The sequence below is a fragment of the Purpureocillium takamizusanense genome, chromosome 2, assembly GCF_022605165.1.
Source record: "Purpureocillium takamizusanense chromosome 2, complete sequence".
Classification (NCBI taxonomy): Eukaryota; Fungi; Ascomycota; class Sordariomycetes; order Hypocreales; family Ophiocordycipitaceae; genus Purpureocillium; species Purpureocillium takamizusanense.
The window spans coordinates 4026861-4039409 of NC_063069.1; the positions used below are offsets into that span (position 1 = coordinate 4026861).

The 12549-nt window shown below is 57.3% G+C and overlaps 2 protein-coding genes across 2 annotated transcripts; one reads left to right on the plus strand and one right to left on the minus strand.

The window, feature by feature from the left end:
• Window positions 1-53: 53 nt before the first annotated feature.
• JDV02_003025 (uncharacterized protein) lies at window positions 54-4959 on the minus strand. The gene is made up of 3 exons (XM_047984107.1): window positions 4414-4959; window positions 3817-4348; window positions 54-3737 (listed from the first exon to the last, which is right to left on the minus strand). The coding sequence occupies exons 1-3, from the start codon at window positions 4810-4812 to the stop codon at window positions 220-222; spliced, it is 4449 nt and encodes a 1482-aa protein (XP_047840079.1). The 5' UTR covers window positions 4813-4959; the 3' UTR covers window positions 54-219.
• A 2546-nt stretch (window positions 4960-7505) lies between these two features.
• JDV02_003026 (Feruloyl esterase) lies at window positions 7506-9110 on the plus strand (the record flags this gene model as incomplete). Its single annotated transcript, XM_047984108.1, has 1 exon — window positions 7506-9110. One exon carries the CDS (start codon window positions 7506-7508, stop codon window positions 9108-9110), a length of 1605 nt encoding a protein of 534 aa, XP_047840080.1.
• Window positions 9111-12549: the final 3439 nt, after the last annotated feature.

Sequence of the window (12549 nt, forward strand, 5' to 3'; positions counted from 1 at the left end):
ACAAGAGAACTTCATCAAAGTTACCACACCGCCTTTTGATGGTGCTGCCGTTTGTCCAATTTTGTCATTTTGCCAGTGACCACCACCACCTACCAAACAGCATGTGCCACATGTAGCCCGTCTACAAAAAGTATGTCGTCTGTAAAGTATATGTAACGGACGCGTCGATCAAACATTCAACGCCAGACGCCGCAACTCATCAACATCGAATCAACCCGCTCACGCCAAGTCCCACGCCTTCCTCACCTCGTCCTTCCACTCCTCGAACCCATAGACGCGCCCGTCCTCGAGCATAATCTCTCCCGTGTGCAGCAGGCGGTTCAGCGGCGGCACGGTGAACCACTCGTGATCGCTCCGGCACACCACCTTGGCTGCAACACCATCACCACCACCACCACCACCACCACTGCCCGTCTCGCCCGTCTTGTTGCCCGGCGCCTGAATCACCTTGTCCAGGCAGCGCGTGCAGTAGCTCTCCATGCAGTACCGGCACACGGCAAACTCCTCGCCCGACGCCACGTTGTTGAAGCACTGGAAGCAGCTGCGGTCGTACGACTGGATGTCGGGCAGCTTGGGCGCGCCGCGGCGCTCCTCGGGCGACTCGCTGATGGTGCTAAACGACGCCTCGGGGTTGACCTTGCGCATCGAGCGCGCCAGCGCGATGGCGTTGGACACCTCCCCCGCGGCGATGAAGACGCGGAGCAGGTTGTCGAGCGCGTAGACGTCGTTGCCCGGCTCGCTGTCCGACAGGAGGTCCAGGCCGTCCTGGATGAGCCCCCTCAGGAGCTCCCGGGCCTCCGACGCCCGTCCCAGCAGCCGGTAGAAGCACGCCAGGTAGATGGACGCCGCGTTCACGTCGGACCCGAGCATGTCGGCCGGCATGTTGAAGTTGTGGTGCCGGTCCTGCTTGCTCTTGACCGCCTCCATCTTCTTCACCCACCCCTGGGCCGCCTCCGACGCCAGGCCTACGTCGATGATCTTTTGCTTGTACAGCGCCGCCAGCTTCTGGAAGGCGACGGCGTACGCCTGCCGCGTCGTGATGCTCCCGCGGGGGCGATACTCTTGCAGCGCAATTTGCTCGAGCACGGCAATGGCGTTGTCAATGTCCCGGCCGTACTGAAACGTCGTGCCGTGCGCGAGCCGCAGGTGCAGCACCACGAGCGTCTCCCGCAGCTGGACGTCGGCGACCTCGATGGCGAGCTCCAGCGCGCTCAGCAGAAACTCGCCCTTGCCCGTCTTGGCCGCCGCGCGCGGCAGCCAGTCCATGACGAGCAGCGAAAAGTACCTCTCCAGCAGCAGGTCCACGAAGCGGTTCTGCCCGTGCTTCGTCTTGGTCAGGTGCCGGGCCATCTCCTCGGCGAGCTCCATCACCTCGCCGTGCAGGCCCTCCGAGGCGAGCACCTCGAAGTAGCCCGTCTCGGGCTGCAGGAACTCGTCGTCCTCGAGCGACGCGGCCTCGGCGTTCTCAATCGCCTTGCGAAAGTACTTGTGCGCAATGTCCACCTTGTCCATGCGGTACGCGCACTGCGCGATCAGGAAGCAGTCCTTGTACAGCCGCCACTTGCTCTTCCTCAAGGCCGGGCCCTGCAGCGCGCCGCTCTCGATGTTGCGCTCCTCGATGGCGGCGCACTCGAGAGCCTGGTCCAGCGCGGTGCCGTACCGCCGGTCTTGGTACAGGCAAAAGGCGATGCGTCCCGACGTCTCGACGCTGTTGTTATCCAGCTTGAGCGCGGCATCGTAGTGCTTGAGGGCGGACGCGTGCATCCCGAGCGTCAGGTACGTGCTCCCGACTCGGCGGTGCCAATGCGCCGTCTCTGGCTGCGACGCCCAGACAGTCGCCTTGTCGAGACGATCCTCGACGGAGATGTCGGGCCAGTGTGTGCCGGCATGCGACCAGTCGTAACCGGCGTCCATGAGGGCCACGTTTTGCACAATCTTGAAGCAGAAGAGCGTCGGCACGTAGCGCCCAAAGTCGCTGGCCAGCCATGCCTTGGCGTAGAACCGGCCGATTTGCTCACAGACGCCAGAGCCGTGCTCGCCCGCGGCTTTGGCGAAATTCTTGCCCGCAGAGTCGAGTCCGTCGGCGACGTCGACGTCTCTGAACCACCGCTGCAGGCCCTTGATGTTGTGATCCGTCAGGACCTCGAGCCCCTCGTCGTTCTTCTCGTACACGATGCTCCAGTCAAAGACGACGTTTTCGTCGGTGAGCATCCTGTACAGCTGCGGGCCGAGCTCACGCTTGTGTTGGCTCGATACATCCGCTGGATCGATGGCCGCGACGTGTTCCTGCCAGTACCACGCCGCGTACTGCTTCATCGCGGCCATGCCCTGGCCCAGATCAAGCCTCTCGAACCACTCCCTGTCGATAAAGACCCTCAGGCACGCGCGGAGAATGTGGATGCGGGCTTCGTTGATGTCGAAGCCGATTGCGGCGCCCGTCTCGCGCATCGACTTGGAGAACCTGCCGCTCCGGAAGAACTCGCGGACGGAGGTGTGGAAGAAGGTCACTCTGGTCAGGTACTTGTTGGACCGGAACTCCACGTCGCTTGCCGAATCGAGGATATCGGAGCCATGCGCTGGGCTGGCTTGTCGTGGGCTGAACCGTCCGCTGGCCGGGCTTGAGCGCCTGCTCGGACTGCCTCGTCCTGCAGGACTGAGACGACGCTCGATGCCTCCGTTCTCTCCGATGCTAAGGCTCCTGCCTGGGCTGATGCGCCGCGCCGGACTGAGATCTCGGCTCGGGTCCCGTCGTGCCCTGTCGTAGTCCTTGATAAGGTCGTCCGTTGTCAGACCGTCTTCACGCTCGAGCTCAAAGAAGCACGCGTACTGCCGACGAATCGATTCCTCGAGAAACAGCGGCGGGTCCCCAAATGCCATGATCAGGCCCGCCTCGAGCTGCTCCAAGGTCAGCACCTCCTCGGCGCAAGTGACCCATCTGAGCATCTCGTTGAGGTCTCGCGCCTCCTCTTTGGATATCGCCTTGACGAGGTTGTCTAGTGTCTTTTGCAGGACACCATCGAGCTCCTTCGGGTACGACCGGAGGCTCTCCAGAATCGAGCTCTGGTGTCGCTTGCGGTTCACGTCCTCGAGCATAAACTTGGCGACGATGAAGAGCCCGTCCGCCTGCCTCTCCACTGCCTCGGCGACTGTCTTCTTGAAGTCGGCGCTAGTGCGGCTGAGAACCCTCGAGTGTAGGATGCTGTCGTATATATACGCGCTGACGTCTCTGGCGCTGCGGTCTGGCGACACCTGTACCATAGTCAAGGTCTGGCCGGGGACGGGAGGGTCCAGCGCGACCGTGACCTTGTCGGACAAGTGCGACCTCCCCACGAGCGCAAATTGGAACTGAGGGGTCGATGATGGCTGCTGTGAATCTTCACTTGGTGCCAAAACAGATAGCAGCTCCTCAATGTCCGCTTCCTCGGCTTCATCGATGCCGTCAAAAAAGATGTAGCGCCTTCTTCCCGTCTCCTGTCCCGTCCCCGCAGGGAACAGCTGCCGAAACGCGCTGGACACCGTCTTGACATCGTCTCTGCTGTGCAGTCGCCGTATGAGATCCTTGGCATAGAATCCATCGCTCTCGCTAAGCTGGTAGGCGACGTCTCGAAGAGCCTGCACCACTGACCTCGTCTCGGGGGTGCTTGAGCGAAAGAAGAAGTATCCCACACTGGCATGCTCGTCCAGGTTTTCCTTTTTCCACGTAACGATCCGCGAAGTCAGATACGACTTGCCAGTTCCTGCATGTCGTTAGCAGTCACCTCCAACAACGCGCGGTACACGTGGAGGGCACGGAGGTGTTGGCGGAAGGCAACTTACCCGGATTGCCAGAGATCCAGAGATACGGCGTCTCGCCCGAAAACCACGCAGCCACACGCTCGTCCTGGGTGATCCAATCGCCGGTGCCAGGTACGCTTGACTTTTTGAACGCGTTGTAGAAATCCTCTGGGAACGGAGACGGCGCCAGGATCCGTCGCAGCTTCTCGCCGGCCGCCACGTTGCGCCATTCCCGCTGCTCCAGGCGCATGCTCTGCACGTTCTGGCTGACCTGGGCAACGGTGCTGTCGATGAGGTCGGCCTTTGTGTTGAGCTGCGACACGCCACCGTACGTTTCGGCCACGACGTGCTGCTGCTCCCCCACCGTCAAGTCCTTGAGCTTCTGGAGAGCGGGCTGCACAGGGCTCTTGATGCTGATGAGCCGCTTAAAGTACGCCCTAACGCGACCGCCCCGGATCTCCTTTGATGCAAGGATGAGCACCTCGAACAACGTCGCGAGGATGGAGGCTAGTTTCTGGTACAAGCCCGGCGACATGTGGTGCTTGACATAGACCTCGAGGCGAGGCGTAAAGTCCTACATGTACGCGGTCAGCGATCCGCCCTTGATAATTGCTGCCAGTTGCTGGATTTTCTCCTCACCTTCAGCTGCTCAAACAGCTCGACTATAGCATCGTATGTTGCCGACACATTGTGTGCCGCATTCATGAGGTACAGGACGGCGGAGTAAATGCTTTGCGCTGGGGCGAAGACTTCCGACGACGCACCCGCCACGACCTCGCCTATGACCTCGACGGGCTTGAGGGCGGCGCCAAGGATGCTGAAGATTCTCTGGCGCTTGGCACGAAACGCGGCAAAGTCCTCGTTCTGGCGGATCAGCTGGCGCTCGAGGTCCTTGACCGTCTTCATGGGCGGGGTCGTGAAGCTCTTGAGGCTGAGCGCCTCCCCCGTGTTGTCCCTGTAGATCTTGGCCGCAGACTCAAGGACGTCGGCAAACTGGCGCTCCATGCCTGGCGCCGCCTGCTTGCTGTCGCCAGCCATGTCGGCCGGAGGAGCTGTTGAGGGCCTTTTGGCCGTTTGCAAAACCAGAGTGTCTTTGTCGTTTGCAACTCGGAATATGTAACGTTGTTTTGCAACTCAAAGAGGAGTTATGAGGGAGGAGTTTTGGCGCGTTTGCGGGGGAGTAGGAGTAAGCGGGGTGATCTGGCGCGTTCGCCAGCCATATATGTAAGCCAGCCGAGATGCCCTCAAAAACAAGTCTACATACGTCAAGGCCCTTGATACATTCTATTTCCTCTCTGCGCTTCGGCCGGTGTGTTATAATTGTTGGAAGGATGAGAAGGGCATCCGCGTCTGAGCAACGGTGCGTACCATCGGCCCCCGTCGGAGTCGGAGTCGTTGATGTTGTCGTCGGAGTCGGAGTCGTCGCCGCCTCAATCTCGGCGACATGGAGACAGTGAGAGCTTTCGTCAACTCCCCGTCTCTCGACATGTACTGCCTTGCTGGGCCGAGCCGCTGCCGCGCCTGGAGCCTCCGCAGAGCTCACCAGCCAACACGATGCAACCCTAGGGAGCGTTCGCCCGCTGTACCCCAGCCGCTCGTGACGAACCGGCGTGGTTCGCCCAGGGTATGATTAGGAACGTCACTGCCTCACTGGCACATGCGGCCCCCAAGGCGGGAGGCGGGCGGCGGGCGGCGGGCGGATTGACGGGCGATGGGGGCCCGCCGAGCTATCCGCTCCCCTGAGGCTGACCAACGTTGGTCACGCTCCAGCCTATGGTCATGGGCGACGCTGCCGAGCCGTTCATCGCCCCCGCGTGCGTGTGTTGTGGGATTCGTCGGTAGGAATGAATGGTAGGACGCGTGCGGCAACATGTTCACGGGGCGCAGCGCCCATGTTGCCCCAAAAAGGCAGACATGTCGACCCTTTTCGACTCATTGGGAAACGGGTCGGCTTGCGCTCTCTCCATTCGTGAACATGAAGGATTTGGAGGTGCCTGGTGCTGCCTGCGACTAGTTCGGTAACGAAGGATCCATCAGTTTTGCAACTTCGGCTTTTGCTGGGAGTGGCTGAGACAAGTCTCGGTGCCAGGGCTGCAAGCTGCATCCTGTGCCTATACTGGGCTGAGCGGCTGAGTCAATGTTCATGCATTGCCATATCGATCAAGACGTGCTTTTCTACAACACCAGTTCTGATGAATAGTTGGGATTGACGTGGACAAGGCCGCGCTGCATCGGCATAGACAGACCCGCAAAGCATTCATGTCGGGACAGCGGGATGGTTCGCGCGCCCGTGTTGTGTAAGTGCTGTGCTGCGAGCGACTGCGCCCCGGAGGGTGAAGCTATAGTGATCTTTGTGTGCTTCACTCAAAATATGAGTGAAGCGCCAGCGCGTCGCTGGCCCCTGAAGCCTTGACTGCTATTTTTAGCGTACACAGTAATCACTCTGCCGCTGGTGCCATTCGGAGACACTCATACTCATGTGATATTGCAAAATCCTTATCACTGTTGTTAACCCTGTTAACCTTATGTTGCTGTGTCTGGGCACCGTAAATAGCCAGGTTGCCATGCCCTTCGACATTTTTCAATCGTTTCAACGAGATTTGATTCAATATTAGAATTTCCATTTCGAACCATAAAGGCTTCCTCGAATTGACATTTCATGACTCCCCATCAGAATCGCTCAGTCGCTCAATCGCAGTAAGCGCGAGCGTCGCTCAACGCTCAATGGCAGCGCACACAGCGTCATGTTAATCAAGTGCCATCTCGGTCGTCAGCCTGCAGCAACAGTCTCTCCACCGTGCCCCATCTAATCTCCATCGCCAATAGACATAGAGACTGCTCCCACAGGCTGCAGATGTTTGGGTAACGCGTTTTGCCATCGGCACCCATCGGATGGCCGGTTATTGTCCAGATTCGGGCCGTATATCTGCGGTGATGCTATTTCCCGGAAGCAAGCTGAAAACACAGAACCTTCTCCGGCGATGAGGCTCATTGCACTGCAAATCAGCGCCGTACCACGAGAAAACCCTCTCGCCTGCCTCTTTCAGTCCACGTACAGCATCTCAATGACCGGAACAACGACTTCCGGTTGGATCGATCTTCATCGAGAGTTTGATAAGAGGCGGGACAAGGTGGAAAACGCTATAGGGAATACCGGGTTTTCGACTGCCGTAATACAATGCCGTCTGGGTCTGATCGTGGGGAGGAGGGGCAGGTGTGCATCGCACTAACGCTTCTTTTGGGTAAAATAGATGAACTGCTGGACTTTCAACATGGAAACGGTCAAGATTTCGTCCAGGCTTACATGTGCTCGTCCCCGAATGAGACGAGGTGCCCGCGTTTTGATCGGGCCTTTGCGATCGTGCGAATTGCCTGGCGCAGCTTCGCCGCACCGATGAGGCCGAGGTGACAGGAGGAGGCGCTGATGCAGAGGAAAATTGGTTAGAAACTCCGTGTGTTGTAGGCGCGGATAAAAGTCAATATTGCGATTGGATGGGCTGTGACTGTTGGAGAATTGATGAATCTGACAACACCACCACCATGTCAATGTGTACGATGCCAGGATTGAGAGTCATGCAAGAGCCGCTTCCAGAGATGGCCCTTGCAGTCTCGCCAAGCTGCGACGGCAAATAGCGTCGTCGTTAAGCCTATAAAAGGAGACGGCTGCACCCCAGACTTCTTCGCATATGCAGTCAACGAGCGCAGAAGACAGTTTGACTCACTACCTTGCCATGGCGTTTTGGTTGAGCCTCTGCGTCGCCCTCGCTGCGAGCCACTTCCCTCTTTGTGTCGCTACATCGCAGTACCCGTCGACCAGTTTCGAGAGCAAATGCTCTGATCTCAGACACGCCGCCCAACCGTCGAACATCACGCCGCTATACTCGGAGTACGTCCCTGCCGGAACCAACCTGGTCGTGCCCGGCCTCGATCCGTCATGCTTCAACTCAACCACCATCCACGTTGACATTTGCCGCCTCGGCTTAAATGTAACCACGTCCGACCGCTCCGACTTCATCATGGAGGTCTGGTTGCCCCGGAACTGGACGCGCCGATTCCTCTCGACTGGCAACGCTGGTATCAATGGCTGCATCGGCTACGACGACATGACATACGCCACCGAACTGGGTTTTGCCGCGACGGGCTCGAACAACGGACACAGCGGACAAAACGGCACTCGCTTCCTGAACAACCTTGAGGTTGTCATTGACTACTCGTACCGCTCTCTGACAATGTCCACCGCCATCGGCAAGCACGTCACCGACAAGTTTTACGGAAAGGCACACAGGAAGTCGTATTACCTGGGCTGCTCCACCGGGGGTCGGCAGGGATTCAAGATGGCACAGGACTTTCCCGATATTTTCGACGGGATTGTGGCTGGGGCGCCTGCGTTCAACTTTCAGGGCTTACTGGCATGGTCCGGCCTGTTCCACAGCATCATCAAAGAGGTCGGTCCGGAGGGAGTTCCCCCACGTACGTCGTGGGCCGCGATCGACGCCGAGATGTCGTCTCAGTGCGACCACCTTGACGGAGCAATCGATGGCATATTCGAGGACCCTTCTTTGTGCAACTTTAGACCCGAGGCGCTTATCTGCCGCCCCGGCGTCAACTCAGCGACGTGTCTCACCGGCAAGCAGGCAGATACGATTAGACGCTTCCTGTCGCCCGTCGACGGCGTCAATGGCACTTTTGTCTATCCACGTGCCGAGCCCTTTAGCGGCATCGTCGGCTCCATACTTTCGGTCTATGGCAGCGAGCAGTTTCAGTATACGGACCACTGGTTCAAGTATGCCGTCTACAACGACTCCAACCTAGATACGGAGAGCTTGACGCCCGAGCAGTGGGAATACGCCTTCAAGCACGACCCCGCGAGTGTCAGAACGTACTCGGGCGACCTCACCCAGATGAGAGACCGCGGTGCCAAGCTGCTGCACTACCACGGCTTGGAGGACCCCTTGATCAGCTCCGCGAGCTCCACGCACTACTACAACCTTGCGTCCCGGACGATGAGCCTCGCCAGCGCGGACATAGACAGGTTCTATCGGTACTTCCGCATCAGCGGCATGAGTCACTGCCTCGGCGGCACGGGCGCCAGCGCGATCGGGAACCGCGGGGACAACATGGCGAGTCGAGATCCCACGGCCAACGTCTTAACTGCCATGACTCGCTGGGTCGAGGAAGGTGTTCCGCCCGACTTTGTCACGGGCACCAGGCTCCAGGATGCGGGAGCGCCCGGTCAAGTAGACTACACACGAAGGCATTGCAAATACCCGCTGAGAAACGTAATGAAGGCCGGGGGCAATTATACCAACGTGGACGACTGGCACTGCGTGCTGTAGCCTGGGCGTTTCAATGCTGCTGTGGACTGGACTGGGCCGGGCGGAGCCGAAGTTCATGTTGCGGTGCGTGGGACGGACGCTTCGCATTGACACGGGCCCCAATGTGTTACCGCCTTGATAATACCTCATTGGGCGAGGTTCTAGGGCCTTGTGACTGCGGTCGGAATACTTTGTGGCCCAACTCGTGCTGCTATGCGTCGCGGTGTTTTCTAATGAATTACGAATTGAATGAAGATTCCTCCGATTGCCTCCGTGTCGAACGCGCAATCCTGTTTCAGGATTCACGCCCCGATCGTCAAGGCAGAAGTCTTTTTGCAGTGCCGCCAGAGATCGAACACAGTCAAGTCCGGCCCTGTGGACAGGAAGTAGTACAAATAGCCAGCCTAGGCGCATCTGCTTGGCTCCAACAGGGCTGCCGTCTTATCGCTCCATCCTCTCCTAACCAGACCTACTACGTGACCGAGACGCCTTCGTCTCGTTCCAACTTTTCCTGGGCCGGCCTCGCGGAGAGCGACGACGATATGAGGCTCCCTGCCATCCTCGGGGCGTGCCTCGCCACTCTTGCAGTTAATATCGAGGCACACAGGAAGCCACAACACCCGACGTTCGCGACTGAAACCGAGGCTCTTGCCTACGCAGACGGCCTGGACGCAAAACCACGATATGGAGTACGTACAGAAAACCTACTGCCCCCCCCCCCCTCCTCTTTCAACCCACATGCGCTCGGATTCCACCCCTGAGAAGGCACTAAAGACAGCGCAGCCAGCCAAAGGGTTAAGAAGAAAAGATCAGGGAGCGCGCTGTACATCAATGCTAACCCAGAACCCTTTTGGGTAGAAATGCGACGTTTTGTCTCAGTTGTGCGAGTACAAGAAACACGCCCCTCGTCTAAACACAAAAAGCACGAGGGAGGACAGCCAGTATGCTATTTATTCCTGGAAGCGTCAGGAGGAATGCCTTGGCATTTCCCCAGTACGTTATCATGTCCATCTCCCCTTCACGTGTAGCCGTCTTTCAGGCTTGGGCATTGCGTGTATCCGTGCCCGGCAATAGAGCTGTGTCTTGTCGTCAGCTCAGTGCTGGCTGGCTCGTCATTACTCCTTACATGTAGCTCCACACATGTTGACCCAGGGCATCTCTTGGCTGACCAAACTGCACAGTGCAAGGAAAAAGACGATAGTTGTGCTGTTGTCACGCGGACTGGGGGCCCTCCCTGGAGTATCTATTGCGACCCGTATGACGTCCTAAATATTAAAAATTCCTGTCCTACACATACGGAGGAGTAAGCGCAGACCAGACAGACTGAGGCCGGCTGTAAGCCTCGTGTGCGATCCTTTTCACATATCGGCCTGTACCTATCGAAGAGTTCCCTCAATACCTTTCTTTAGTCAGCTGTATCTATACTCGCTTTTATACAAGGAATTGTTGTTCAAAGTATGGAAGCCCTTGGGCCGTCACTGGCGTGTGATGCATATACGTACACGTAGAGTCCATGTTTCCACGAAAGTGGAGGGGTATCGGTAAATCGTAAGTCATTGCCTGGGCTTTGCCTGACGACCATGTTGATGTTGACGCCTCCACGCACGCGCCACCAGGCACCCGGTGTAACAAACGCGCGGCCAGCCGCCACCCATATGTCGTCTTCCCAGTGCTTTGCTTGAGCATCTGCCTAGTAGCCCTGGCTACACGTTTGGTGGAGCTCCAATAGGGCCGACCGAGCCTCATCAAGCTCGGCACAGGGCGGTAGATACCCTTGACCCGGTTTGACCACGTATCAAACGGTCATGTTATTGTCTGACGTCTGGTAATTTGTATCAAGCAGTCACGCAATATTACCTCAATTACAAACAAAAAGTACCCAAAAAAATCAAGAGAGAGCGAGAGAGATAGAGAGAAAGGTTGGTCCAGTCTTCAACAGCCAACTGCGTGTACGCTCGTGGGTATAAAGGCCCCGAGGTTGGCTTCCCATCCTGTGCTTCCCGACATGACTGGACCTGTTTTTAACGATATCCTGCTCTCTCTCTATTTCTCCCTCTTCTCCCTCTCCCTCTCTCCCCATACAGAAGAGCGCGGACACATATCTTGGGCCGTGCGCACCTCGGTTAGCCCACCGTTACGCCTCGACGGCGTCGTGCTCCGCCGACGTCTGGTTGTTCAATCCCCAGTGGGCATATTCTCCCGACTCACGCGGACTTCAGCATCACGATGAGGGTCCCGCACGCTATCTGCATTGTCCTCACTGCATGTACTGCAGCGACAACGAGTGTCCCGAAATACAGGATCCACCCCTCCTTTTCCAACCCGGTTGAGGCGAACAATTATGCGGAACAAATGAACCAAGCATCATGAGGTGTACGTATCAGATGAAGCACTCGCCTCCACCTTCCTTCTACCCTTGCGCTATTGATACCCGTCCATGAAATGTGTTCCCCTTTCTTGGCCCCCTCCAACCTGACAATACTCATCAACTCTTGCCTCGAAAGACAAAGAGGAAAGAAGAATAATGGATTGAGGCACAAGCATCCAGAAGCAGGCTATGGAAAGGAAACACGCGTGGCAGTTGCCAATTTGGGGTCTCGTTGCGTCTCCATTGCTGACTTGGCGAATACATGTAGGAATGCTTCACAGCGGACGACTTGCATCCCTTCGGTAAATGCGTCTATCGTCCATTCTTCGTCCGGGATTACGACAAGTCGGAATTGCGGTACTGGAGTGTGGCGAGAGTAAAGGATTCTTTGCATTGCAATGATCGCAGCCCTGTAGGTACCTATGTATCAGCACGCTCGACCCTTTCCCCCTCTCTCCCTCTTTGAACACTTGCCAACTGCCGGTATGCCCTTATACCGTGACTATTCCCCAGCCTCTGCTTCAATGCTGTCGCCGATTCTCGTTGCTAACAGCCTATTCTTTACTAGTGCGCAAACGATAAAGATACATGTGTTTACTTGCAACACTCTGGGAGGGTGCTTTGCAAAAGTGAAGACGTCAACCTGGGGATTTTGTCTGAGGCAGCAGCTCTAGTTGAGCCAGCATCTGTTGAGGCCCAGCCGGACTCGACCAATTGTTAAAAGTCTACCCGTTGCTCCGACTTTTATACGCCCCCCCCCCCCCCCTTACTATACATGTCTATATGCCATGTAAGCTCTTAGGTCAACTAGAATCTTCACATCATAATCATATGCCCCAGAGACACCGCATCGGCTGCTTGTCGATAAACCAATTCTTTCAGGCATGGGGGCTCTTGAGGTCCGAGGCTTGTTTGACAGCTGTGACAGCCTGACAGTCCACATTCCCTACCCGCTGTTCCCCCGTCGGGTGCCTGACTTATTGCGCATGACTGCCGCCATGGGTGCATGTCAACTGTGACGCATTTTAAATGAAGGTATTTCGCATAGTCATATTACGCATCTACTCCACTCGGCTTCTCTACTCATTGTCG